Raw genomic sequence first — 24,141 nt, forward strand, 5'->3', positions numbered from 1 at the left:
TAATCTAAGAATTTAATTAATTTTTTTTTTTTTTTAAAAGAGAACGAGGACTGTCTTAAACTAATAACATTTCCAAACATTAAGCTAAAAGTAGAGTAGTCCTTCAAATTATTTAATCAAACTTGAAATTTTATTGTTCACTTCTTTCCACCACAATACAAATAGGAACCCTTTGAGGTAGCCACCTCTTAATCATATATCAATATCAATTATTTCTGATTGTTATACTAAAATAAGTCTAAGAATTTTTATCCATGCAAAAGTCACTCTAAAAATCTGTATTGAATTTATAAACTCCCAAGAGATGATGGAGCCAAAGAATAGAGTTTGGGTTATTCTAGCCCCACAAACAACCCAGAGCACAATCATATGCAATAGGAGATTCTGAAAAGAGAACAGGCATTCGTTAACCTTTAATTATTATTGTCACCATTTCTAAACTTCTATGAACACCAATCAAAGGAACTGCACGAAAATATGCCATCTGTATAAAAAGCATAAATGACTAAACAAAATAGCACAAGCAAAGATTCAGTTTTCAGCATCATGTCCGCATAATAAGGATATTATCTCATCTTCAGCTCTTTCTCAAGATGAGTTTATATGACATCCGGTATAGGCATGATTTATTATATGGGGTTCGACAGAACTTCTGAGCTCTGCTTCTTTGACTAAAGCTAAAAAACAACTGACGAAAATCCTACGCTACACAAGGATTTAACTTTAACTACTTAAAACGTGAACACTTCACGTTTCTGCAAACAATCTTGAGCTCCTTCATCACTCAGCCACGGAACTCATCCATGAAACTCTTGTGGAAGTCTGTCAGACGTGACACAACAGCAGGAATCTTGTCTTCTTGTGGCAGTATGGTGCACCTAAAATGCAAAGTTCCAGGAACCTATGGGAAAACAAATATAAATCAGTAGAACCCCACAATAGTTTTATATCCTCTTTTCTGCCTAATTCTCTCTTCTTCCTTTTGCAATAACAGCATTTAGGATAGTTTACCCAATAAAAGCAGTCTGCAGTTTCGACCCATATAGGTTAACAGACATGCAGGAAGTAGAAAATGGATGATGAATTACCTGCCCAAAGCCAGAGCCAGGAACAACAACGATTCCAGTGGCATTGAGAAGTCGGCGGCAGTAGAATGCGTCTGGGGATGTTTTGGCAGCTTCTGCAGCTTTAATTGCCTTTTCTGGTAGATGAATACGGGGAAAGAGGTACATTGCCCCTTCTGCTTTGTTGCATGTTACACCCTCTAAACTGTTGAATGCGTCTTCCAATGTCTACATCCACGATAGGCGGTTTTTTAATTGTTTCTCATACAAAAAGGAAACGGAGATTTTATAATAATATCATTCAGGTCGTGTTAACATATCTTAGATAAAATTGGAAAAAATGACATTACAAACTATTACATTTTCAATTCATAGAATTTGATACAAGTTGCTCTTTGAAATCCAATTAGCCTGTATTTCTGCTATACTATCCTCCGATAATTATGCATACGCTTTGGAAAAGTACAAATGTAACTATGTAATTTATCATCCCCTGTAAGTCGTGATAACTTGAATTCTCATACCTGGTCTTTTTAATTTATGTTCATCATATATTTTAATTTTTCAGTTTATGATATATGTAAATTGAAAAAAGAAAGCGGAACGTGTGGAACAAACCTTCGCACGCCTTGCCAAGGATGAGAGGATTCCATCCCTCTCTGCACGATATGATTCATATGATTCATCTCCAACCTGCATAAGTATTCATTAATTTAGTTTCTTACCAACTTTAACCAAAAATAACGAGTAAATTTGTCAACTTCTCAAAATAAAAAGTTGTTAAAGCATAACCCAGAAGGCTTGAACACTTGATCATGATTCATTATCCTCTCAGTTCAAAGCCTCGCTGAACACTTCTAAATGCTTAACAAACTGTTGCAAATTATGATTTATTTCTAATTTACCGACAAATACAATTCCAGTTTGCCAAACTTGACTCAAACTAATTATCGGCCATATATCCAAGTCAGAGGAAGAAAATAAACAAAATGTATTTGTTAGACAAAGAAATCTTTACCTTAGGAGGGCTCATTACAAGACTGGCAAGAATTTGGCCAGAAATATTAGAGCATAGATTAACCGATGCCACCTTGTATATTTGTTCCCTTATATCAGGGGTAAACCCGGTGACCTCCATGTAACCTCCTCTTTTTCCGCATTCTCCATAGTAACCTGGAGACAGTGAAAAGATTGCATCAGTGTCATAAAGTTTCTTACTTTTGTGAATAGCACCTTACCATGACAAGTCAAAGTGATAAATATAAAAACCGATTTACCTTTTGAGACCGACTGGAAAGATACTAAGGAAATATCCTTCTCTCCGTATCCCATGGACCGAGCAATCTTCTTAAATGAATGAAATTTCTTCTCAGGAACATAAACATTCTCTTGATAGACCTGTATAGATCATCAGATATTCTTCAAGGTGATCCAGATAACTGACTACTGAGGCTTGAGTTCACAAGCTTATTAAAGTCCAAAACCACCCGAATTCACCTACCTCATCTGCCAAAAGAACAAGACCTTCTTGCCTACAGAACTCCACAATTTCCCGTTGGTTATCTTCTGCAAGAACCTGCAGGCGCAACTCATCAAAAAAAAAAAGATGGAAGTTGAAAAAATGATTAAGATGCTTCTTCTGATTTTTCCACCAACCTGCCCCGTTGGGTTGCCTGGATTTATTACTACCAAAGCCCTAACAGTAACACCCTTTGACCTTGCTGCCTCTAATTGCCTTTTAACCTCGGAAAGTTCCAATCCCCATCCTGTTGCTTCATCAAGATAATAAGGAACCTATAGAAACCCAAAAAAGGAGGGGACTCAATTCTTGAGGATGTTATGAGTAAGTGTGTAATCAATTATATAGATTTTCTGAAGCTTAATGACGTCAAAGTTATCTTGTTAATGCTCTTTTTTGACACACCAGAGTTCCACCATGGAGGGCAATCGAAGCCGAATACAGAGGATACTGAGGAATGGGACAAAGAATTCCATCCGCCTCTGAACTTATCAGCAATTGCATCATCATATGGACCTAAAAGTATTACAAGAGAAAGTAAAACACCCAGTAAGTACTACAAGCCTTGAAGCTCACATTGCATAATCCAGGCTATTCATTAGGATCTGAAGAGCGTGATGCTAAAAGTTACCGCAGGGCTTGCTCCATCAGTTAAGAAAATATCATTAGGATCACAATGAAAACCATCACGAACTTCAATTCCAGCCGCAATTGTGTCCCTTAATCCCTTGATACCCTGAGATACAAAGACAGATCATGAGTCACACAAGTTCTTTCAAGTGTTCCATTAAAATATTTTTTTTTAAAAAAAAAAAAGTGAAAACTGATCATAACCTGGCTGTGACTATAAGCACCAGTTGCTCTTCCAGGAATCTGATCCAGGATTTTCCAAGCTCGTTCAATAGCATCCGCACTGCAACAGATTAAAGAGTGAATTACAAAAGGAGTTTAAATAATCCAAAAATTCTACAAGGAAATACTTTGCACTAAAACAATAAAGCAAGATTCAAAATTTAAGCTTAGGAGTCTCCATAGCATAAAACTTAAACAGACTTTTAATCCAATACCTGAACAAACCCTGGGTTTCACTTCTGTCCAAGATGGCTGGATGGTCACATAGTGCAAGAACCTAAAATAAAGAAAACCAAATTAGACTGCTTCCAATTAACCACTTCCATGACACTCTCTTGAAAGCTAACCTACCTCTCGGAAAAATGTTATTGGCTGCTGACCAAGAGACTGCGGGTTTCCAATGTTGCAGTATAGAATCTGCATAATGTTATCAGAAAACACATTGGATTATAAAAATGACCTTCAAAGTAGCAGGCAGACTTAGAATCATTGAAAGCAAATGAATATGTGAAAGCTATTTAATTTCAACTAACGAGATATACTTGTTCTCACATATTTGCTAATTCATCCAGGATATTTGGTTTCAAAAGACTTTGTTTTTAATTCAAGGGCCATCACATCAATTCAGCAGAAGATTTAGGGAACCATACACACCTTAACTAGCTTGTAAATTCAACATTTTCTATACACAATACACATATATATGTTAAATTGGGTAGAAAACCCTTTGTGCCCTTTGAAGAATTCTTCTTTTCCTCATCAAAAACAAACAATATACATTTGCTAAATCAACAGATAAGGCCATACCTCATCAAAGGGAAGAGCACCTTTCTTAGTCATTAATTCTTCTTGCAACCGCTGTGATAGGAAAATTTATTAAAGTGGAAAACAAAGAATCATCGCTTCCAAATTTAGAACAAAGCCTGTATTATATCACTTTACCTGGGCAATAGAAACAATCTCTCCACGGACAGCATACTCACATTTCAGAACCTGGGAAAAGAAAAAACTAAGCGGTCAGCCAAACGATCTCTGGTCAAAACTGTAAGTAAAGAAGATTGATGAATAAGAAATCAAAACCATAAGAGAAAAGCAAAAGTTTTGATCATCAATGTCAAAGAGAAGAAATAGTCAACTCCTACATTTCAATGGGGTTAAACATCAAGGATTGGATTGATCAAACCAGACATGTTAGCAAATTGAACTCGGCATCCAGTAAAACAACAGTTCAACTATTAGATTTTTTTTAAAAAAAAAAAAACCCATCATTATCATACCCACACGACAAACAAAAAAAAAAAGATTTTTCTTTTGAAAACTTACAAAGATGAAAAAGAAAACCCAAATAAAAAACAAATTGAATAGGGAAATGAGAGTCAAAACAATCTAAAAAGACCCAGCACAAGAAATGAAAAGAAAAATCGATCGAAGCAATATACCTTAGGATTGAGGGAGTCAAGGGTGACGGGAAGAGAGAAATCTGAAGAATCAGATGAATCCATGGATGGCTCGGAAGAGAAGAAACGTGAAGAAGATGAAGAGAGAAAGTAAGTGGGGTTGTTTGGTTGCTGATATCGAGAAGAGGAACGTTCCAAGAGTGTTCTGGCTCTGCCTATCACGAATCTCCGCATGGTTTCGGTGGTCTAAAAGGCTCTATATATATATGTGGGTGTGTATAGATAGATAAATACAGCGACAAAGATGGGTGGTGGGTGTCGTTTTTCCAGGAATTAAAAGCGCTTTCTGACGCAACTCGGAACCGCCTTAGCTCTCTGCCTCTCTAGTTTTCTCAGCACACAGTTTGGGAAATTTTGCTGCGCGTGTTCTGACGAACAATTCAATACTACCACTTCACTTGTCCTTTACCATTCTCCTCTTTATATTTACCTTTTCAAGTGGAATGTTCAAACAGGAAACCCCCAGATCAGATTAAAACGCCAACTAACCACCAGGTGGCTACAAGTATAAAACAGCTTCTCTGCGTAATTATTTGTTTTTTTTATTAATTTTTAAGAAATTATAGAATATTGAATGTTAAATACATTGTTTATTTTTAATAAATTTAATATGTAAATGAATTTGGAAATTTATTCTTCAAGTGTTGTAATATAAATTAATTATTTTAAAATGCATAAAAGTAAATTTAAGGCACGCCAAAGTATTTTTTTTTTATATATAAAAAAAAAAAAGAATTGACCAGGAAATGAAGGAATAATAAAATAAATGAATTTATAATATAATATTCAGTTATGAAATATGTACTCTAATTGTGCCATTTTTCTGGCTTTGTGGTTGACTTCTTCTAACTTAATTTGCTTATATATAATATTCAGTTATTAATGTGCTATTGGCTCCTCACTCTCACTTTTTTTTTTTTTTAATAGTTATATTTTTATATAAATTTTATTAATTCATGTTCGTGTATCATATATTTTTAAATATACTATTTTTTTTTTTTTAATATGATTGGTTTTTAATGGGGAAACCTTTAATATGTTTGTATTTTTTTTTTTAGTGGGATTTATTACCATTTATAACAGATTTGGTAGGTGTAGTGATTATTTTCTTACTATTTTTTACAGTTTGTTTCCTGTGCAAATTTCTCTCTTTAACCTCATGACACCATAATTTATATAATATAAGTTTAAATTCTTTTCTCCATGTCAAAAAAAAAATGAAAAGACTAATTTATAATTAAATAAAAGAAATATATTAGTATTGTGTACCTTTAATTTAATTGCTTCAATAAAAAATTTTTAAAAAAAAAAATTGATTAAAAATGTTTTGTTTTATAATTTGATTAAATGGGCTTCGGCCTTGGCCCGAGCCCAATGGGTCGTCATACCTAAGAATTTTAATGACGTTCAGAAATAAATTTCAGTAAAAATCTTAATTATGAATTGTATTGTCATTTAATTTTTTAAACTTTTTAGTTCTTATTTCTGAAAATTTTTATATACCAATTGTGATTCTATAGAAGTGAAGTTGGGTGGAGTACTTTTATAACTATTCTGAAGAATACTACAAGATCATGGTCAAAACAAAGGACCATAGAAATACAACCCAATTCGATTTTACTGTAAAATACCAAGAAAAGAGAGAACCCCCCCCCAAAAAAAAGAAAAGTTTTCAGATGATTTGGATGCTTTGTATCTTCAAATCAATGTTGCGTCATACAAAACATTAGTTTCCGGCAACCAATCCGCACCCTGGATGAACGTTCCCACAGTGAATTTCCCGGCCTCATTATCCGTTAGAGCAGGCTTATAACCCGCCCATTTAACCCTTTTCTCGACAGCCGAACCCAGGCCAGTGTTTCGGTACTCACCATAGAGGATAGTGCTGGGTGGATCAACATTGGCAACCCATGACATCCACCCAACTGGGTTCAAGATTGATCCGATCTCAGTCTGCATAACAACAGTCGTTGAAAAATCTTTCCAGGGCCTACCAAGATATGTTGGAGCTGTTACTGTATCTAAAGCAGATATTATACACTTGTGAATTGAAATTCCAGTGTTTTGGTTAGGGTCCTTCTTGCCCTGAGCTGTGATGGTGTTGAATTGTCGAGGCATAGGTTGTCGAGGTTGAATGTTGCAGTTCTGGAACACAACGGCTGCATTGCCAAAAATGAAGTCGATAGTGCCAGTAATATCACATTCGCGGTAGAACTGTCTGTTGGAATGTGCATAGAGGGTGTCCTGGAACCCATCAAACGAGCAACGGTGGAACACAGAGAGATCAGAACCTGACCGGAATGCCACTGCTTGGTGTTTGGCTGCACCTGCTTCGTTTATGAATTTTATGTCTCTTGCTATGAATCCTTTTCCTTGCACAGCTGAAAGTAACATAGAAACTATAATTAGAACTTGCTTTATCGTTCTAGCATTTCGGAATTGAAAAAACAATTTAAACTACATGTTTCATTTGCCTTCATGCCTCAGAGACATTCGAAACCAGTTCTATCAGTCGAAAAGTAAAAGAATTGAATAGTTTCTACAAAACTTAAAACAGGTAGCAGGATTCATCTAATGTTTGAAGCGTCTTCATCTTCATGTATATTATCTATCCAACACAGAGATTACAAAGATTAAGCAAACAAGGCAGAGCATATTTCATAAATCACTTATCTATCATACAAAGAACACAGCATTTTCGTAAAATACCCCAAAATATCAATCTAAATTGGTGTTAGATGCTTCATAATGGTTTTAGCACTGCATTTTTTTTAATGGAGTTGTCCTTCCAAATATGCATGCAACACTCGATAAATTACCCACATTTTAAATGGATTGATAAACCACCATTATCTTATAGTTATTGATTTGATTCCATCCGATGGATGAGACAAAAACAGCAATTTGTTCTTATTTAATCCACACCACAACCAGACAAGCCAATCCATAAATGGGTTACAGGCATCTTCGTGAATTATTAAAGGAATGGGACCTCGTGAAAAGGTTGATAAAAAACGAGAGGCTCACACGGTAAAGTTATTACCATATGCCATCATAAAAACAAACATCAGAGTCAATACCCATGCCGAGTAAAGAGCAAAAACTTGATATTTTAGGTAAGATCTATCCTGTCAGGTTCACATGGGGACGCCTTGATGGCGTCTTAATCTCCATTCATTGCACATTACACATCCTTGCTGCCCATGATCTCCTCCTTCTTTCAAGGATGCACATGGCACATGGCACATAGGTGTATCTTGCTGGTATCATATCAAGTGTAAGAAGTTTCTTAATATGATCTTCTTGTTTATTCAGGAGGTTATACCAGTTCCCAGTAGAATTAAAATTCAAAAACAAGATTATTCAAGCTAGATAACTAACATTTCATTGAAAGCAATGCCACCGAAAATCTAAGAAAAATATTCAGTCTTAATATGATCATGAACAAGAATCAAGCTAAACCCAGATGAATAATCCCATAAATGGTCAAAATTAGTAATTAAAAATTAAAACTTTAATTAGAAATTAAAGGACTCACCAACAGTAGCAGTGGCATATGTAGGAGTTCCATCCATGAAATTCAAGCTGCCGGAGATAATAGTCTTGCTGCTACCATCTCCATACATCATCACATGCCACTTATTCTTGTCCAAAATCACATTCTCCACATACTTACCTGCTTTCACATATATCACAAATCTTGATACACTCTTCTTTGGCACGGCGTTTACAGCCTCCTTTACGGTCGTGAAGTTACCAGAACCGTCTTGAGCCACCGTCACATTAGGAACCGGGTTACTTTCCTGCAGCAGCCTCCTATCGCCGTGGCTAACCCAGCTTGGGAATCCTGAATCAGATGACACCTCAAGCCCCATTAACCTCCTATGAATCGGGATGTTGAAATCAGCCAACAAACCCATGATTTTTGAAGCAATTGCCAAACTATTGCTGGAAAATTCAGTGGAGTTTTTCATAATGGACTTGAGTTGTTTGATTTCCTCAGAGTTCTCGTACTTGGAGGAGTTCTGCTTTAGCTCCTCTAATGCGTCTAAACAAGCTTCTTGGTCGGTGACTGAAGTGCTCAACCAAGTCCTGATTCCATCAACCTTTAATGGAGATAACAGCTTCTCTCCTTCATCAACTTTCATGGAAGATATAGAATCATTTAGATGATCTAAAGCATCTTCAAACAGGGTTTCGCATACGTCTAAAGCAGCTCCAAGCCGGGGATCCTTGGCTGCATCCTTGAGCTTAGATGGCAACCCAGTAAGCTTAGATAGTTCATCTAGGGCTACTTGTATAGAGTATCTGAAAATGATTTCTGGGTCGGTTGAGTTTGATGATTCAAGAGAGGAGATGCTGGAGTAGCAGGAATCAGGGTACAGAGTGGCGCTACAAACTGTTTTTAGTGAGGCGGCGGGGGTAAATCCAGAGGACGGTTTTGATTCATTATTTCGCTTATGTACCAGAACTCCTACAACAGCACCGATTATAACAGCTACAAGAACAATGGAGGAGACGATGAGGATGATGAGACGCTTACGCGTTTTTCGGTGGAAGGCTTGTTCTTCAGCTGGATCTACCTTACCGTAGCCTTTAAATGAATTGATGGTATCCATACTTGGGTTTTTAATGGAGCTCGGTTGGTGTTTGGGTGATGGGAAAGTGGAAAAGAAAAGAGATTTAAATGGGGAGGGGAAGAGAGAATCTGGGTTTGGTTTCTTGGGTGCTTCTGCTTACATTTTTATATGATCATGAGATGGGGATGTGAACGCGGAATACGCCAATTGGAAGACGTTTAGTTGAAGTTTTGATGGGTAAATAGATGATAGAATTCTGTGTTTTTGAGTTTTTCTTTTTTTCCTGCAAAACAGCATTATTATTTCTCGCTGTGTTAGCAACTAGCGTGCGTACCCCACCTGCCAACTTTCACTTTCACACACCAGTATCCAATATAAAATGTTTTTTTAAAACATGAAATTTTGTTATAAAAGAAGACCAAGTGTTTCTAAATTTCAATTTAAATATGTAATTCCATCTCTCACATCATCCCATATGGCGGCATGTCCACCCACAATCACTACTTTAATTTTAATTAAATAAATCAGTTTTAAGTAAGATTTTTATTTTATTTTATTTTATAATTTTCGGTCTCATATTATGATTAATTTGGAAGGAGCATCGTTTGGTTCTCTTCCACTTTAGATTTGTTCTGTATGCATCATGATTAAATCCAACCATGTGACAGACAATAAATAAAAAAATGACAAAAATCTCCTCCGCTTTGCCGTTAATTACGCCAATAATCTCTCATTTGACATTTTCAAGTCAAATATTTTTGTATAAAATATTTATTTAAAAAAAACAAAAATTAATTTCATTATACGAAAAATATTACACATTGGTAACAAAAGTTAAAACTCAAACCCATAAGTTATTTCTTCCCCTAAATAGGCCTATGCCGACAATAATTAAAAGCCCATTAAGGCTTTTATTCAGTTTAATTTTGCATAAATATATAAAATTAAACTTAAAATTTACAAACATTTATAGGCCCAGAGAGAATGGGAAACCCGTTGACCCCAACCAACCGGCTCCCCCGATGAACCTTCCCGCCGTGAATGGCTGCGCCTCGCTCGCACTCGTTAGCACCCTGAACCCTTTCCACTTCACCCTCCCGGACGTATTCGCTCCGGCGCCGGTGTTCAAATACTCCGCGTAAAACAACGTGTTCAGCGCGAAATTCCCGCTCCACTCGTGCCACCCCGCAGGTCTAATCACGTTCGTGATCGACGTCTGCATCACCACCGTCCTCGAGTACTGCTTCCACGGCCGACCTAGATATGTGGGGAAGCTGCTTATCACCGGCGCCAGATCCTTCGTGGCGGCGATCCTGCATTTCTGGATAACGATTCCGGTGTTCTGGTTGGGGTCTGTTCGGCCCTGCGCCGTCACCATGTTTTTCTGGCCGGAGTTGGGTTTCCGGGCGTGGATGTCGCAGTCCTGGAAGACGACGGCGGCGTTGCCGAAGATGAAATCGACGGTTCCGGCGACGAGACAATTGACGTAGAACTGGCGGTTGGAGTGGACGTAGAGGGTGTCTTGGTAGGCGAGGAAGTCGCACTGGTAGAAGGCAGAGAAATCAGAGCCGCTGCGGAATGCGACGGCTTGGTGTTTCGACGGACCGGCCGTGTTCTCGAAGGTTATGTCGCGTGCCAGGAAACGTTCGCCGACGGCAGCTGCAATTTTGCCACGTGTTAAACTTAATTTCGAGCAATGCTATTTATTTTCTCAATAAATTTTTAATTTAAGATTGTAACAAATAAATAATAATTTAATTTAATTATTTATCTAAAAATATAATAAATTTAATAAAATTCAACCTAAACTTAATCATTATATTCTCAACTAAAATTAATATTTATTTATTAAATAATGAGTTTGGCGTCGAATACAAGTTCAAGCATACTGACTGACAAGCTAATTAGGTGGGCCATGCCACGTTGAAAAATATGAGGTGGATGAGAAAAATTAAGATTTAAGGAGACAATCAAATAAAAGTACGCGAGAACATGTGCCATTTTTAATATATTTTTTTGGTGGAGTATAAATTAATATGTTTTAATAATTAAATAAGATTTTTTACGTAAGAATAATATAATTAATGAAAAATAAAAATATACAAAACACATACTTACTTAGAAGCTTATAGAAAGGAACAAAAAATGCCCACTTTCTTTACGTATTACCACTGAAAAGTCCATGTCTTGCCATTTCAAGCTAAGAAAAAAGCTTGATTTATAAATAAATATTATCAATAAATAATTAAATAAACTTAATTCTTAGAAGAACTGATGAACATGTATGGACAAAGAGTCTATAAACAGCCATGTGCTCGGTGGCCATTAGAAATCATGTCACTCCAATAATATGCCACAAAGTTTTAATTAATTTAATTCACCTTATTTTCCAGTTATCTTCTTCTTCTCTACTATTTTTTCTAAAGAATCTTTTGCTTTTTTCTTTCCCTTCAAAAAAAAAAAAAAACCGATTGCCCACTTAATATTCTGATTAATATGCAACACAACAAGAAACATCACCACCAAATCATGTAGCCTATATGTATAGATTATGTACGTATATGTATATATATGTGTCTATATTAAGCGAGCTTACCGACGGTGGCAGAGTGGAAAGTGGTGCTGCCATCTTTGACGTTTCTGCTTCCAGTGATGATGGTGCTAGTCCTGCCATCGCCCATGAACATTATATTCGTCTTCTTCTTCGAAACATCCACATTTTCCCTATAAACACCCGCCTTGATTCTTATCACGTACCGGCTCTTACTTTTATCCGGCGCGGCAGCCACCGCAGCTGAGACTGTCTTAAAATCTCCACTTCCATCAGCGGCAACCACCGCGTTCGGAGTCACCGAAGACGACTGCAACAGCCTCCGGTCACCCGCGGATAACCACTCCGGCCACCCTTCTTCGTCCACACCACCCTCCTTCAGCTTCCTGTTCGTACTACCTTGTCTTTTAAGCTCCTCGTTAGCTATGTCAGTGTCCGTCATGTTTTTTATCATGGCAAGAGCGTTACTACACATTTTCTCGACATGAACTTGACCAGCCAGCAACGCTTTGCGGATACGCTTGTCGGCCTCGTCGTGTGAAAACCCGTCGAGGCATGTTTCTTGGTTGGTTATGGCGGAGCTGATTAGGGTTTTTAAGTCATCAGCGTGTTGGGATAATGATTTCTTGTCAGGGTATTCCTCGAGGTCCTCCACTGCTTCATGGAGCTCGTCGAGAGTCTCGTCTATGGTCTCGAGACAGTCATGAAGAGCAGTCTTCTCACGCTCGGTGATATTATCAAGTTCCGAGAGCTTCTTGACTGCGAAGTAGTTGTGTTCGACGGCGGTGGTGGTGAGGTTTAAGGAAGCCTCAATGACATCCTTCTGACTAGTTACTTTCCTTTTGGACTCAGCAATGGCGGAGTAGCATAAATCGGGGTAGAGTGTGGAGGTACAGGCGGATTTGAGTACGGCGTGAGAGTGGGAGTCGAGGACATGACGGGGGGTTTCGGAAGAGTGAAGTCCGGCGACAATGCCGATGACGGCGGAAACGATTAAGAGAGATCCAAAAATGGTGATGAAGAGTTTTTTCTTGCTTGGGTTGGAGGAATAATCCGACATTCTGGCTAAGGTATTTCGGATGCGTGACATGATGAGGAAAGAAAAGTATAAAAGTGAAGAGAAATGAGGAGGCTTGATGGGTGGGAGTGAGGTGTATAATGGGATTTATACATGTCCGGAGCCAGAGGACAGGGGCCCTCCCACGTGGAGATTTTTTTTAACAAATGGTTCGTTGTATTTTGCATTCAATATCATTTGTATAATTATTATAAAGGTTATAGAAAAAGTTTTCTAGGGTAAATAAATTTAATACTATGGGTTCAAATGGGGGGTTCTGTAATAAGTTAAACGTAAATTTTTATCTTAAACTATAAATAGTTATTGCGAACAAATAATTGTTGGATTTAGTTAATGGATTATTTAATAATTAAAAATAAAATTATTTGTCGTGATTTCTGAATATCTTATACTTTATTAAGACAAACCTAATAATATCATTGTTTTGATATTATTATTTGCTAATTCCGTTACGCATTAAAATTTGAAAGGAGTGTCATCACACGTAATTCGAGTGGAGGGAATAATTTGTTATTAAAAATTATTGATATTATTTTCTAGTTATTAATAGTTAATTTTGTTTTTGTTTTATATTTTAAAGTTATAAATTTAAATTTAATTAAAAAATACTTTTTTTTTTTTTTTTTGTTTTTTACAGTATCCAAAACAGTGAAAAAGAAAAAGTACGTTTCTTGATTCTCGAGTGACCATTTGTTACTTTTACTGTTTACGATATTATTAAAAACCACGTGCTTTTATCCACCGTATAATATATATATATATATATATTAGAAAAAGGTAAAATCTCCGATTCTGGAGCACCCACATTACCGCTGGCATGCATATATAAAAATTGAATGTGTGATTAGTCAGGACCCGAACAATGACCGCCAGAAGTATTTAAAAATGGATTAATTAATATTTAATAATGAGTATTTAATTTAATGAATTAATTTAAGTATTTGTTTATTTGGTTGGTATTCAGTTTAGAAAAAAGCATTGGATGCCAACCAGGAGGGCGGGAATGAACTTTTATCTTGCCAAAAGACAGAGAAGAAAAAAATAAAAATAAAGTAGAAAAGTAATCTATATATATATATATGCGAAAGAGCAATGGAGACGCCACTACGTACGACAAAAGGTATCTCAATTTCCAGCCATGCACTTTTAAATTCGTCACCTTTATATTTTTATTTGTTTAAAAAAAAAAAAAGGGAATAAATAGATAATAAAAGGTGCTAAAATTTTGAATAGCCAATCGAGGAAAGTTATTGGTTAGGTGAGTATTATAAATTTACTAATACATAATTAAATTTCAACGAATTGTTTTTTATAATTTATGAAAAGAAAAAGGAAGAATAACTATTTAAGGCTGCTCAACTTTACGCAGAAGAGTTTGGTTGTGGCATATGGCCTGATCTATTAAAAACTATTAATTACGATAGTTAGTTATAATTAAAATTAGGTGGCACAGAAGATTTTTACAACTCAAAAAAAATAAAATAATCCAACCAAAAAAATATTTATATATACTATACTGTATTTAAAAAAAAAAATAAAAAAAAAAATCAGTAATTATTTAAAATATTTTTGAATATATTTTTTTATAAAAATAAAATTGAAAACGCGGTTGTCTAGTACAGCCCATAGAGAATCAAGACAAAACAACATAATGTACGTAGGGTGTAAGTGTCGGATTAAATTAATATTTTATATATATTATACGTAACCGTTGAAAGAAAGGTATAATTGTAAACTTTGCTAATTTTTAATTACGAACAACCTGGCACGTTGAAAATCAATATTATTTTATTAATTACTATATATTTTTATATAAAAATTTATAAATTTAAATTAATATGTGATATCCTCAACTAAATTTTCATACTGCAAGAGATTAGTAGTAAAAATTTGTTGATTTGGAGTAGTTAAAAATTGCTGATGGTTGGTGATTTCCGTGGATAGAGGAAACAAAAGAAAAAGACAATTAGAACTCGAGGAGAAAATACCTGTATGTATACGTGTGTGTACTTATATTTTATGTTTAAATATGTCCACCTCCTACTTAAAACACCTAATTTCTTTTCGTTTCAGTTGGATTTTTAGTTCGACTTCGTCAAGAGTTTCTAGTCATCGTCAATTGGTAGCGTCCATTTGCATCACACATGTCCGTCCCTGTGAATACTAAACTCGAATACAATATGAGTTTAAATATTATATATTTATATTTATAAAAAATAAAAAATATATATATATATATAGTACGTTAAATTTAGATGAATCTAAAAAAATCATAATCCCTTTCGTTTCGTTTCAGTTGGATTTTTAGTTCGACTTCGTCAAGAGTTTCTAGTCATCGTCAATTGGTAGCGGACATTTGCATCACACATGTACTAAACTCTGTTAAATTTAGATGAATCTAAGGCAAATCATATTTATCTAGTAAACTTAAACTCCGTTAGATCTAAAATCATATTTTAACAAAAAACAAATAAAATAAAAATCTTATTAAATGAGATTTGAAGAGATAAAATTAAAGGGGTTCGGCTGCAAAATATTTATTGCTACAAGTGAAAGTTGTAGCAATCAATATTGAGGAGGTAGCTTATGTAGAGATGTTGGTGCCTTCACATTCAATTTTAGTTTCAAGTTTCAACTATCTATTCTTCATCCTCCAACTCATACATATACACAATAAATAGTAGAATTATCTATCGCAAATCATGCTTTAATTTAATACAATTTTCAATCAATCAATCAATTAAAATATAATTATTTGACCAAATTTCGTTTCATGCCTAATGGGTCCATATTTATCATTCTTTTTTTTTTTTTTTTCTCTTTTTCAAAAGAAAAAAGTGTGGTAGCGGTATTCTTTTCTCCTTTTCTTTTTAGGTAATAATGACCCAAACTTTTATGTGTGTATATATATATATGTGTACTATAGAAAAGTAAATACTTTATTTTAAATTTAACAATGTTTTGACATACCCATATCTAATGTAGGGGTTTTACCATACCCATACACTTTAACTTAACCCTAAATTAAAAAAAAAAAAAAAAAAAAAAAAAAAAAGAAAAAGAAGCCACGTCAAGTGGGTAACTTGTTTTATGAACAATCTTGATAATGTTAGGACTCACTTAATCAAGCTTTATGGTGTTCTATAGAATGTCTAAAACTTACTTGACATATTTTACGATTAATCAAATTAAAAAGATGTCTCATCTTAATTTCGAGATACGAGAGAATCATTCGACCTCTTTTCGTATTGACCGCAAGAACAATACTTGTGATGATCGTTGTTGGGCCCATGACATCCTCCTAATAGGCAATTCTATATTCCTCTTGAGTTCCTATATCAAACTCGGGTCTGACCTTAATGGGCCGGCCCACATCAAACATGTCTTCTCCATGCCCAATGAAATTCCCACCAATCCTCTTAAATTCCTTTTATTAAAAAAAAAAAAAAAAAAAAAAGAAAAAGAAAAACGTCCAGTCGGTTAGGCAACGGGTCGGGTTATTTTCGGTTTTTTGTTTTTCCTCCCTTCCAGTTACTAACCCTTTTTTCTTCCTCTGTTACAGGGTTCTTCTCTTTGTGCTTGCGGTTCTCAGTAAGGACTTCAACACGGAAATAAGTACCCAAACAGGAGTAAGTTTATTCTCATAATTTTTTTCTTGTTTGATTTGTTTCAGTTGCTACTTCATCTAGAGTATGCATCTTTAAAGTAATTCTCTTCCCTTCTCTAGTGGAAGAAAAATCGATTTGCTATTATATTTTTTGTGGAGAATTAGAAAAACAGGACTCTCGCAAGTTATTTATTCTTATCATTATTGTTCTTGTTGTTGTTTATGTGTGTTTTTCATAGTTTCATGCAAGCTGAGGCCAAATAGAAGGTGCTACCTGAGCTCCCCTTATGTTTTTATTTTCAATTTCTTTATTAGGACTAACGGTGCAATTTTTTTTAATGGTTTGGTTATTATATATATGTTTTTTTGTATTTAATGCATTGTACTATGTTAACAACCCATGAAAAGTTTTCCCTTGAATTTTAAATTACTTTCTTATTTGGTATCGTATTGCATATCATCTTTTTAGTTTACTTAGTTTGATGGTTTTGCTTTTCTAGATGAAGGATTGATGAACTTAATGTTTGCAGATTTTTTGATGTTTTGTTTCATAAGCAGACAAATTGAAAAGGGTTTCAATGTTAAACTTCTAACTTTATTGACGAATAGACATCACAATGTAGGTGGAATACGGGGGAGGCATATTTGGTGAAGTGCTGGGCTGTGCATGGTTTCTGTTGGTTCGAGAGCTTTACAATCTAACCGGGGATAGCTTAATGGGTGAGGAGGATCATCAATCTTATAATCATGGTGGAAGGAAAAGGGGCAAGGGAAGGAAGGCCAACAGAGAAGGTTTTGGTTTTGATAAGGATAATTCTAACAAAACTGTGTCAGGGCATTCTACCAATGCAACTGTGAAAGGTAAAAATTCCTCCAAATATCATCGCGCTTCAGAGTCACAAACAACCTTTATCAGGTAATGAATTGTTACCCCAGATTTCTAATGATTTTTTGTTAGCCTTGTTTACTTGTCCTGGTTAAAAATTCAAATAGAGCTTACCAGTGTTAGTTGATAATAAATGTTCATTTCAAATGGGTTCGAAAATTGGTTTGTTAATGACTTGGGTTAATTGTGTGTAGAAAGCAGATTGATCCAGAAACTACAAAATACTTTTCTGAAATTGCAAATCTTTTTGAAAGTAATGAGGTTGACTTGGAGGAGCGATCCTTTATGTGTGGCAATGCTCTTGAAGAAGCGAGAGGGAAAGAGCTAGAACTTGCAACTGATTATATCTTAAGCCACACTTTGCAAACTCTGCTTGAGGGTTGTGATGTGGACCACCTTTGTGGTTTCATTAAAAGTTGTGCAAAGGTCTTTCCTACCATTGTTATGGACAGATCTGGTTCTCATGTATCAGAAACAGCTTTGAAGTCATTAGCCATGCATCTGCAGGACTCAGAGGCTTATTCTGTTATTGAAGAGACTGTATCTCTGATATGCAAGGTATCAAATATTTGATGATAGTTAGATTATCTCTCTGGCCCCAGATATATGTGGGAACCAGTCATTTATGCCCTTGTTTATGCTGTGTTAACCAATGGAAACAATCTCTCTGGATTTTTCTTTTTAAGATTTTGATGAATATTACCAATTCTTTTGAGGACTTCTATAATGAAGAATCTAATTATCTACGACGGTTGATCATTTCCAGGTGATTGTAGCCAATCCTGTTGATGTAATGTGTAACTGCTATGGGTCTCATGTTCTTCGGACGCTTCTTTGTCTTTGTAAAGGAGTACCTTTGGATTCCTCCGAACTTCATGGGGCAAAGTCATCAAAAGTACTAGCGACACGGTTGAATCTCAATGTTTCTAGATTGGAGGGGAATGACTCACAACAGTCTCATAAAGGGTTTCCACATTTATTGAGTTTCCTTGTATCAGGGATATTACAATCTGCAAGAAAAGACATTAAGGCTCTACAAGTTGATCAGTATAGCAGTTTGGTTTTGCAGGCATGTTTACCATATGCCATCTAATAAGATTTTGTTTTATCAGCACAGTATAGCATTCGTAACCATGTTACTTAATTATTGATTACTAGTCTGGGCAGATGAAGCTCAAGTCAAAAGCTCATTTCTCAAGTTGAGAACTTAGTAGGAGTTTCTACTTTTATACCTATGTGTATGTAGTTGGACTCTCTCTTAAGTAGTAAGCTATTGATATGAAGCTAAGAAATTTACCCTGCGTGGGGTTTTTTTTATTAGAAAAATTTCTTCGTAGTTGCATTTTCTTTCCTCACTGACTTAGGGACTCGTTCTCTCACACTATCTTTAAAAATAACCATCCCTTGTTAGAGGGAGCTTCTTTGCCTTTCAGTTTTATGATACATATTTATATTTTTTTGTTCATTCTCTCAGTGAGGTACCGGTTTTGAAACGATGTTGCTAAATTATTAGATGGTTAACAATTTATCTTGACAGACAGCGTTGAGGTCATTAGTGGGGCAAGAACACGAGCTATTGCAAATCATTCCGATTCTTCTTGGCTGCAAGAAGGAAACTATGGTGGAGAGCAGCTATATAGAAACAGATGCGGCAGGTGGCATTTTGGACTTGATTAAAGAAAGTGCTTTTAGTCATCTAATGGAGGTAAGTAACTCATCAATGTAGTTGATTTGTCATGTATTTTAATTCTCTTGCTCTCAGTTACAATATAATTTTCCTAACCTGATAATATCTAATTGCATCAGAGTATTCCTTAGTCATGTGCATTTTTTGTGTGAGACATTTTCCTTGGTAACTATTTTTTGATGTGGAAGTCAGAAAACATCGCAAATTATTAGCTCAACAAAAAAATTGTTTGTGTTTTTTGGTTTGTATTTTTCCTGTTACTATAAGGTCAAGTTGCTATAACTTTTTCATTTTTTTGCTGGAAGAAGGAAAAGAAATGCGGACAGGTAATATTGTCAGTGTCACCTTCCATTATCCATTGTAATCCTTTCTGTGCTGTCAATGTCATTGCAGTTGTAAAATTGTTTATTCTCTGGACGTTTATGTTTACCAGAAAATGTGTTGGGTGCTAGGACGAATCTATTTGGTTTTGTGGTGGAATTTCTTCTGCTGCTGTCTTACTTCTCTTGGATAGAATTTTTCTGACTTCTCCTAATTTGCAGGTAATTTTGGAAGTGGCTCCTGAAATCTTGTATGATGACATCTTTAATAAAGTCTTCAAGAATTCATTGTTTGAGCTTTCATCTCATCATTGCGGAAACTTTGTTGTTCAAGCATTAGCTTCGCGAGCAAGAAATCAAGATCAAGTAAGCTTGATATATAGACATGATCCTTTCTATGATTTAGAATGTCTGCCTTCACCCTTGTTTTGCAATGACTGGAATATTTCTCATCTTATCTAATAGATGGAGTTGATATGGAAGGAACTGGGTACAAGATTTAAAGATCTTCTTGAAATGGGGAAATCGGGAGTTATTGCTTCTCTTATTGCTGCTAGCCAAAGACTTAATTCCCATGAGCATAAGGTTTATTTACTCAAATAAGTGCTATATCATCTTCCCTTCTTTTATTTTAAGCTAGTCTAGTGGAATTTACGAACCTTAACCTGAAAATATATGTAGTTCCTGTTCTTTAATCTAATCTTTGTCATTTCCTTTCTTGCTTGTTTGGCAGTGTTGTCAGGCTCTCGCTGCTGCAGTTTGTTCAACAAACGAGCCTCCTAAATGCATTGTTCCTCGAATATTATTTCTTGATAGTTATTTTTGTTCTGAAGACAAGTCTGAGTGGAATTGGTCGAGTGGGCTTAAGATGCATGTCATGGGTTCTCTGATTCTGCAGGAGATTTTTAAATTCCATCGAGTATGCTGCATTTCTTCTATTTTTGTTCGTGGTAGCTCAATTTTTAATATATTTCATCCTTCTAAGAGGATAGATTTTCCTGGTTTTATGTTTGGAAGATTTATTTATTGATTTATTTTGGTTTCTTCAGAGAGAGAAAGAATGAAGTTGCTTCTGACCTACAATGTTCTAAACGAGTTCTCATTCCAATAATAAAATCATTTTCCGGTTTTGTTATCTCCAGACCATTGTCAAGAAAGGATTTCCATTTGATAACCCTAGCTGAATAGGGATGAAGTGTAAAGCCTCATAGAATAATAAAATGATTTATCTGTGAGCTCTATATCTTAACACCTCGACCATCAACTTGTTCATCTAAGTAACCTGTAGGGTAGTACAAGCAATGCAACTTATTCATCCTTTTTTATGGTTTTCTCCATTGTCATTGTACCAATCTATTCTGTAGAGTCCATACAGCTGTCATCTGTGTAAATACTTCTTTTCCGTTGGATAATGTCAGAGGCTCCAAATTTTCAACAAAGTTGATCCATTAAATTATGGTGGCAGAAAATGGAAATATTTAAAATCCGTTTATGATTTGCTGCATAAATGGCAGAAGTGGATTTTTTTCCTGTATCTGCTTTCCTTAAATATCTTGCCAGCTTCAAAAGATAGAAAAGGCCACCTTAATAATTTAAGTACATGGGTTGTGGATTCATGTTGGGAACTTTTCATGTGTTACAACTTAATCTCTATATATACTCGCACCTTCATCAAGGTCTTCAAATTAGATCTACCTGAGGAACTGACATGTTGATGAAACGGGGACAGATTTGGGTGAACAGGTGTTACTTATGCTTGAATGCGAAGAATCCTGCATCCATATCCTTTTGTGGTGTCCTATTGCCTATGAGTTGTGGCGCATGATTTATGTCCTTTTGGGAATTAATTGGGTTATTGCGGTCGGTTAAAGAGAAAATTTGGGCTTGGGAAAGTTTATGTAAAAAGAGAGAATTTGTAAAGCTGATTCCATTGACCATTTTCTGGTTCGTTTGGAAAGAGAGAAATTGTAGGGTTTTTGAGTGTAAAAAGTAGAAAGTTTTAGATTGAGAGATAGATGATTTCACTACTTTGAATTTATTTTGTTAGGGTATGACATTATTAGGGATGAAGATTTTGGGAATGTCATTGACATACTAAAACAGTTGTAAATCTTTTGTATATGAGTGGTGTTTCCTTGGTATCTTATTAATATATTTTCACACTTTTTATTTCAAAAAAAAAAAGGAAAAAAGATCTACCTGAGGAACACAATTTGTTAATTTTGGAATGTTAAAGTCTGAAAAGTTTCCGATTGACCATAATCACTGTTATGTGATTTCTACCATAATTTCAATGTTGTAATATTCTTGGTTGTCTGTTTGACAGGATCATATACAGCCTTACATTACAAGTATTACATCTATGGAAGCTGAACATGTCTATGAAGCAGCAAAAGATGCTGGTGGAGCACGTGTTCTAGAAGCTTTTCTTGGTTCAAACGCTTCTGTAAAACAGAAATGCAGATTAGTTATGAAGTATGTCATGTTATCATATCTTAGTGGTTACTTTTTTTTCATGGATGCTCTTTTCTATGCTTAGATTCATTGGTATTGTTTAGATGGTGGCATTAGTCTTTTCTGTTTCTATTAACTTTTATAAATATGCTAATGAATTTTTAGAAGTTATCTAGGTAATTTGATGTCAATATTACTCTCTGTTTGGTTCATTTCCTATTCAATTTCTAGTAAATTCCTAGTTCTAATTCATATACTATTCTTCATATCTTCATATGCATACTTACGGCGTAACTACTTATGTACGAGTTATCACGAAAGCCAGTCGAATTTTTTGATGTTAGAATTCAACCTTCCACCTTGGAAATAGGAATTGAATTCCTACCATTGAAGAATTCAAAGTAGTAGTGATAGCTTAAACACAACGGATTTTTGTTTAATTATGTGTTTTAAGTCTAATATGAAAATTTGAATTAGGAATTAAATGTTAAACAAACCAAATAAAACCTTCGAGTAACAAACATGCTAAAATTGTCCAAAGGGTTTAGTATTTTGGGTTTATCATTCTGATATGACGATATCATAGGCATTGATGCTATTTTCTTTACCTATGTTATATTGTCTAATAGAATTGATTGTAAATGATTTATTTTACTTGCATCCTATTTTCTTTAACTAGTATTAGATATGATGCACGTACAGAGGGTAACAATAGTGAACTCTCAATAATGAGAAATCTAAGTTACACTTTTTGCTATTTATATGATTCAGGGCTGTACCAGGACTGTAAAATAGTACAGGATTAGTATGTTCCATGTGATACTTCTGTTTTGCTACGGACTGTACCAAATCCTACCAATTATCCACAGTTTCTTCATTCTATTTGAAAATCTTATGTCTTCTTTTTCTGTGATAATTTTTTAGGCTGCGTTCACATTTTGGGGAGCTTTCGCTACACCCTTCTGGTTCATTTACTGTTGAAAGATGCTTCACTGCTAGTAACATTTCACTAAGAGAAGCTATAGCATCTGAATTATTAGCCATCAGAACTGAGCTCTTGAAGACAAAACAAGGCCCTCATCTCCTAAGGAAATTGGATATCGAGGGGTAGGCCATTTGCTTTATACATTGGAATATTGTTTAGTATTCATATGTCTTTGTATCCTTGGATAAATTGTGATATATACACATGTACACATGCGAGGATCTCATATTCATTTTTAATTCTTGTTCTTTCTGCATAAAAAAAACTGTGGAAATATTCATTGGCTTTCTTGCATTTCAATTTAGTTTACACATTCTATTACCTTTTTATGGAGTTTTAGCTTCCTGCATGCTGAGTATGACAAGGTAGATAATATGTGAATCATTTCCTAGTTGGCATTTTGACATGTTACCATTGTTGTCAGTTGTTTCACATTGACAAATTTTGGTTAAATTCTAACAGACTGGCGGCCAAACCTGATCAATGGAGATCAAGACAGGCGGCAAAACAATCAATGTATAAAGAATTTTATGCTGCATTTGGCTCTAGTGAAGCAAAATCATCCAAAAAGGACAGCTTCCTTTCTGATACATCAAAGCAGACGTCACATCAAAATGAATTGAAGAACATGAGATCTGAGATTGATCATGACCTGGGTTTAGTTAACAATCAGAGACCATTCCTGTCTCATGAAAAAATGGGAAAAAAACGACATAGAAAGGATGGGCTGGTAAAAACTTCGAAAAATAAGTTGAAAGTATGAAGGTGTTGATTCTTTCCTTCTCAATTTTGTTATATCTACTACAGCTGCATTAAGCCATAGATTATGACTGGATAGACACGTCTTATGTTGTTTTATTGTGTTTCTTTAGTTTATAAGAAGTTACTGGCATAATTGAATACCTTGGTTGGGGTCGAATATATACATTCCTTGTAGTTCTACAGAAAATCATCATGTATTCTTTTTACATAAAAAGTAACATGTAAGCTTACATTAAGCATAACTCAACAGTTTATGGTGGCAAAATTCATAAACATAATACATGTACTGCAGTGTGTTTGGCCTTTGAAGTAATGCTAGTATGCTACCCTACATTAACA

At 35.1% G+C, this 24,141-nt stretch overlaps 4 protein-coding genes across 5 annotated transcripts; 1 reads left to right on the top strand and 3 right to left on the bottom strand.

Annotated features, from left to right (window-relative positions):
* Positions 1-466: 466 nt before the first annotated feature.
* Positions 467-5,298, bottom strand: ALAAT2 (alanine aminotransferase 2). Its single transcript, XM_022047234.2, has 15 exons — positions 4,875-5,298; positions 4,378-4,428; positions 4,243-4,293; positions 3,787-3,852; positions 3,651-3,712; positions 3,418-3,496; positions 3,215-3,319; positions 2,989-3,099; positions 2,721-2,858; positions 2,566-2,640; positions 2,342-2,462; positions 2,083-2,237; positions 1,683-1,757; positions 1,089-1,292; positions 467-901 (listed from the first exon to the last, which is right to left on the bottom strand). The coding sequence occupies exons 1-15, from the start codon at positions 5,064-5,066 to the stop codon at positions 785-787; spliced, it is 1,602 nt and encodes a 533-aa protein (XP_021902926.1). The 5' UTR covers positions 5,067-5,298; the 3' UTR covers positions 467-784.
* A 1,106-nt stretch (positions 5,299-6,404) lies between these two features.
* Positions 6,405-9,660, bottom strand: PME1 (pectin methylesterase 1). The gene is made up of 2 exons (XM_022047287.2): positions 8,431-9,660; positions 6,405-7,273 (listed from the first exon to the last, which is right to left on the bottom strand). Exons 1-2 carry the CDS (start codon positions 9,509-9,511, stop codon positions 6,591-6,593), a joined length of 1,764 nt encoding a protein of 587 aa, XP_021902979.1. The 5' UTR covers positions 9,512-9,660; the 3' UTR covers positions 6,405-6,590.
* A 582-nt stretch (positions 9,661-10,242) lies between these two features.
* Positions 10,243-13,175, bottom strand: PME2 (pectin methylesterase 2). The gene is made up of 2 exons (XM_022047289.2): positions 12,069-13,175; positions 10,243-11,131 (listed from the first exon to the last, which is right to left on the bottom strand). The coding sequence occupies exons 1-2, from the start codon at positions 13,111-13,113 to the stop codon at positions 10,440-10,442; spliced, it is 1,737 nt and encodes a 578-aa protein (XP_021902981.1). The 5' UTR covers positions 13,114-13,175; the 3' UTR covers positions 10,243-10,439.
* Positions 13,176-16,574: 3,399 nt separating this feature from the next.
* On the top strand, positions 16,575-24,111 carry PUM23 (pumilio 23). Of its 2 annotated transcripts, none has more exons than XM_088218362.1 (11): positions 16,575-16,730; positions 17,332-17,624; positions 17,789-18,152; positions 18,361-18,667; positions 19,136-19,299; positions 19,824-19,967; positions 20,067-20,186; positions 20,335-20,520; positions 21,928-22,076; positions 22,980-23,162; positions 23,503-24,111. In XM_088218362.1, exons 2-11 carry the CDS (start codon positions 17,425-17,427, stop codon positions 23,801-23,803), a joined length of 2,118 nt encoding a protein of 705 aa, XP_088074488.1. In that variant the 5' UTR covers positions 16,575-16,730; positions 17,332-17,424; the 3' UTR covers positions 23,804-24,111. The 2 variants fall into 2 exon arrangements, with proteins under 2 accessions (XP_088074488.1, XP_088074489.1); XM_088218363.1 differs by having other exon boundaries at positions 16,582-16,730; positions 17,318-17,624.
* Positions 24,112-24,141: the final 30 nt, after the last annotated feature.

The sequence above is a fragment of the Carica papaya genome, chromosome 4 (assembly GCF_054855325.1).
Source record: "Carica papaya isolate Zhongbai chromosome 4, ASM5485532v1, whole genome shotgun sequence".
Lineage (NCBI taxonomy): Eukaryota > Viridiplantae > Streptophyta > Magnoliopsida > Brassicales > Caricaceae > Carica > Carica papaya.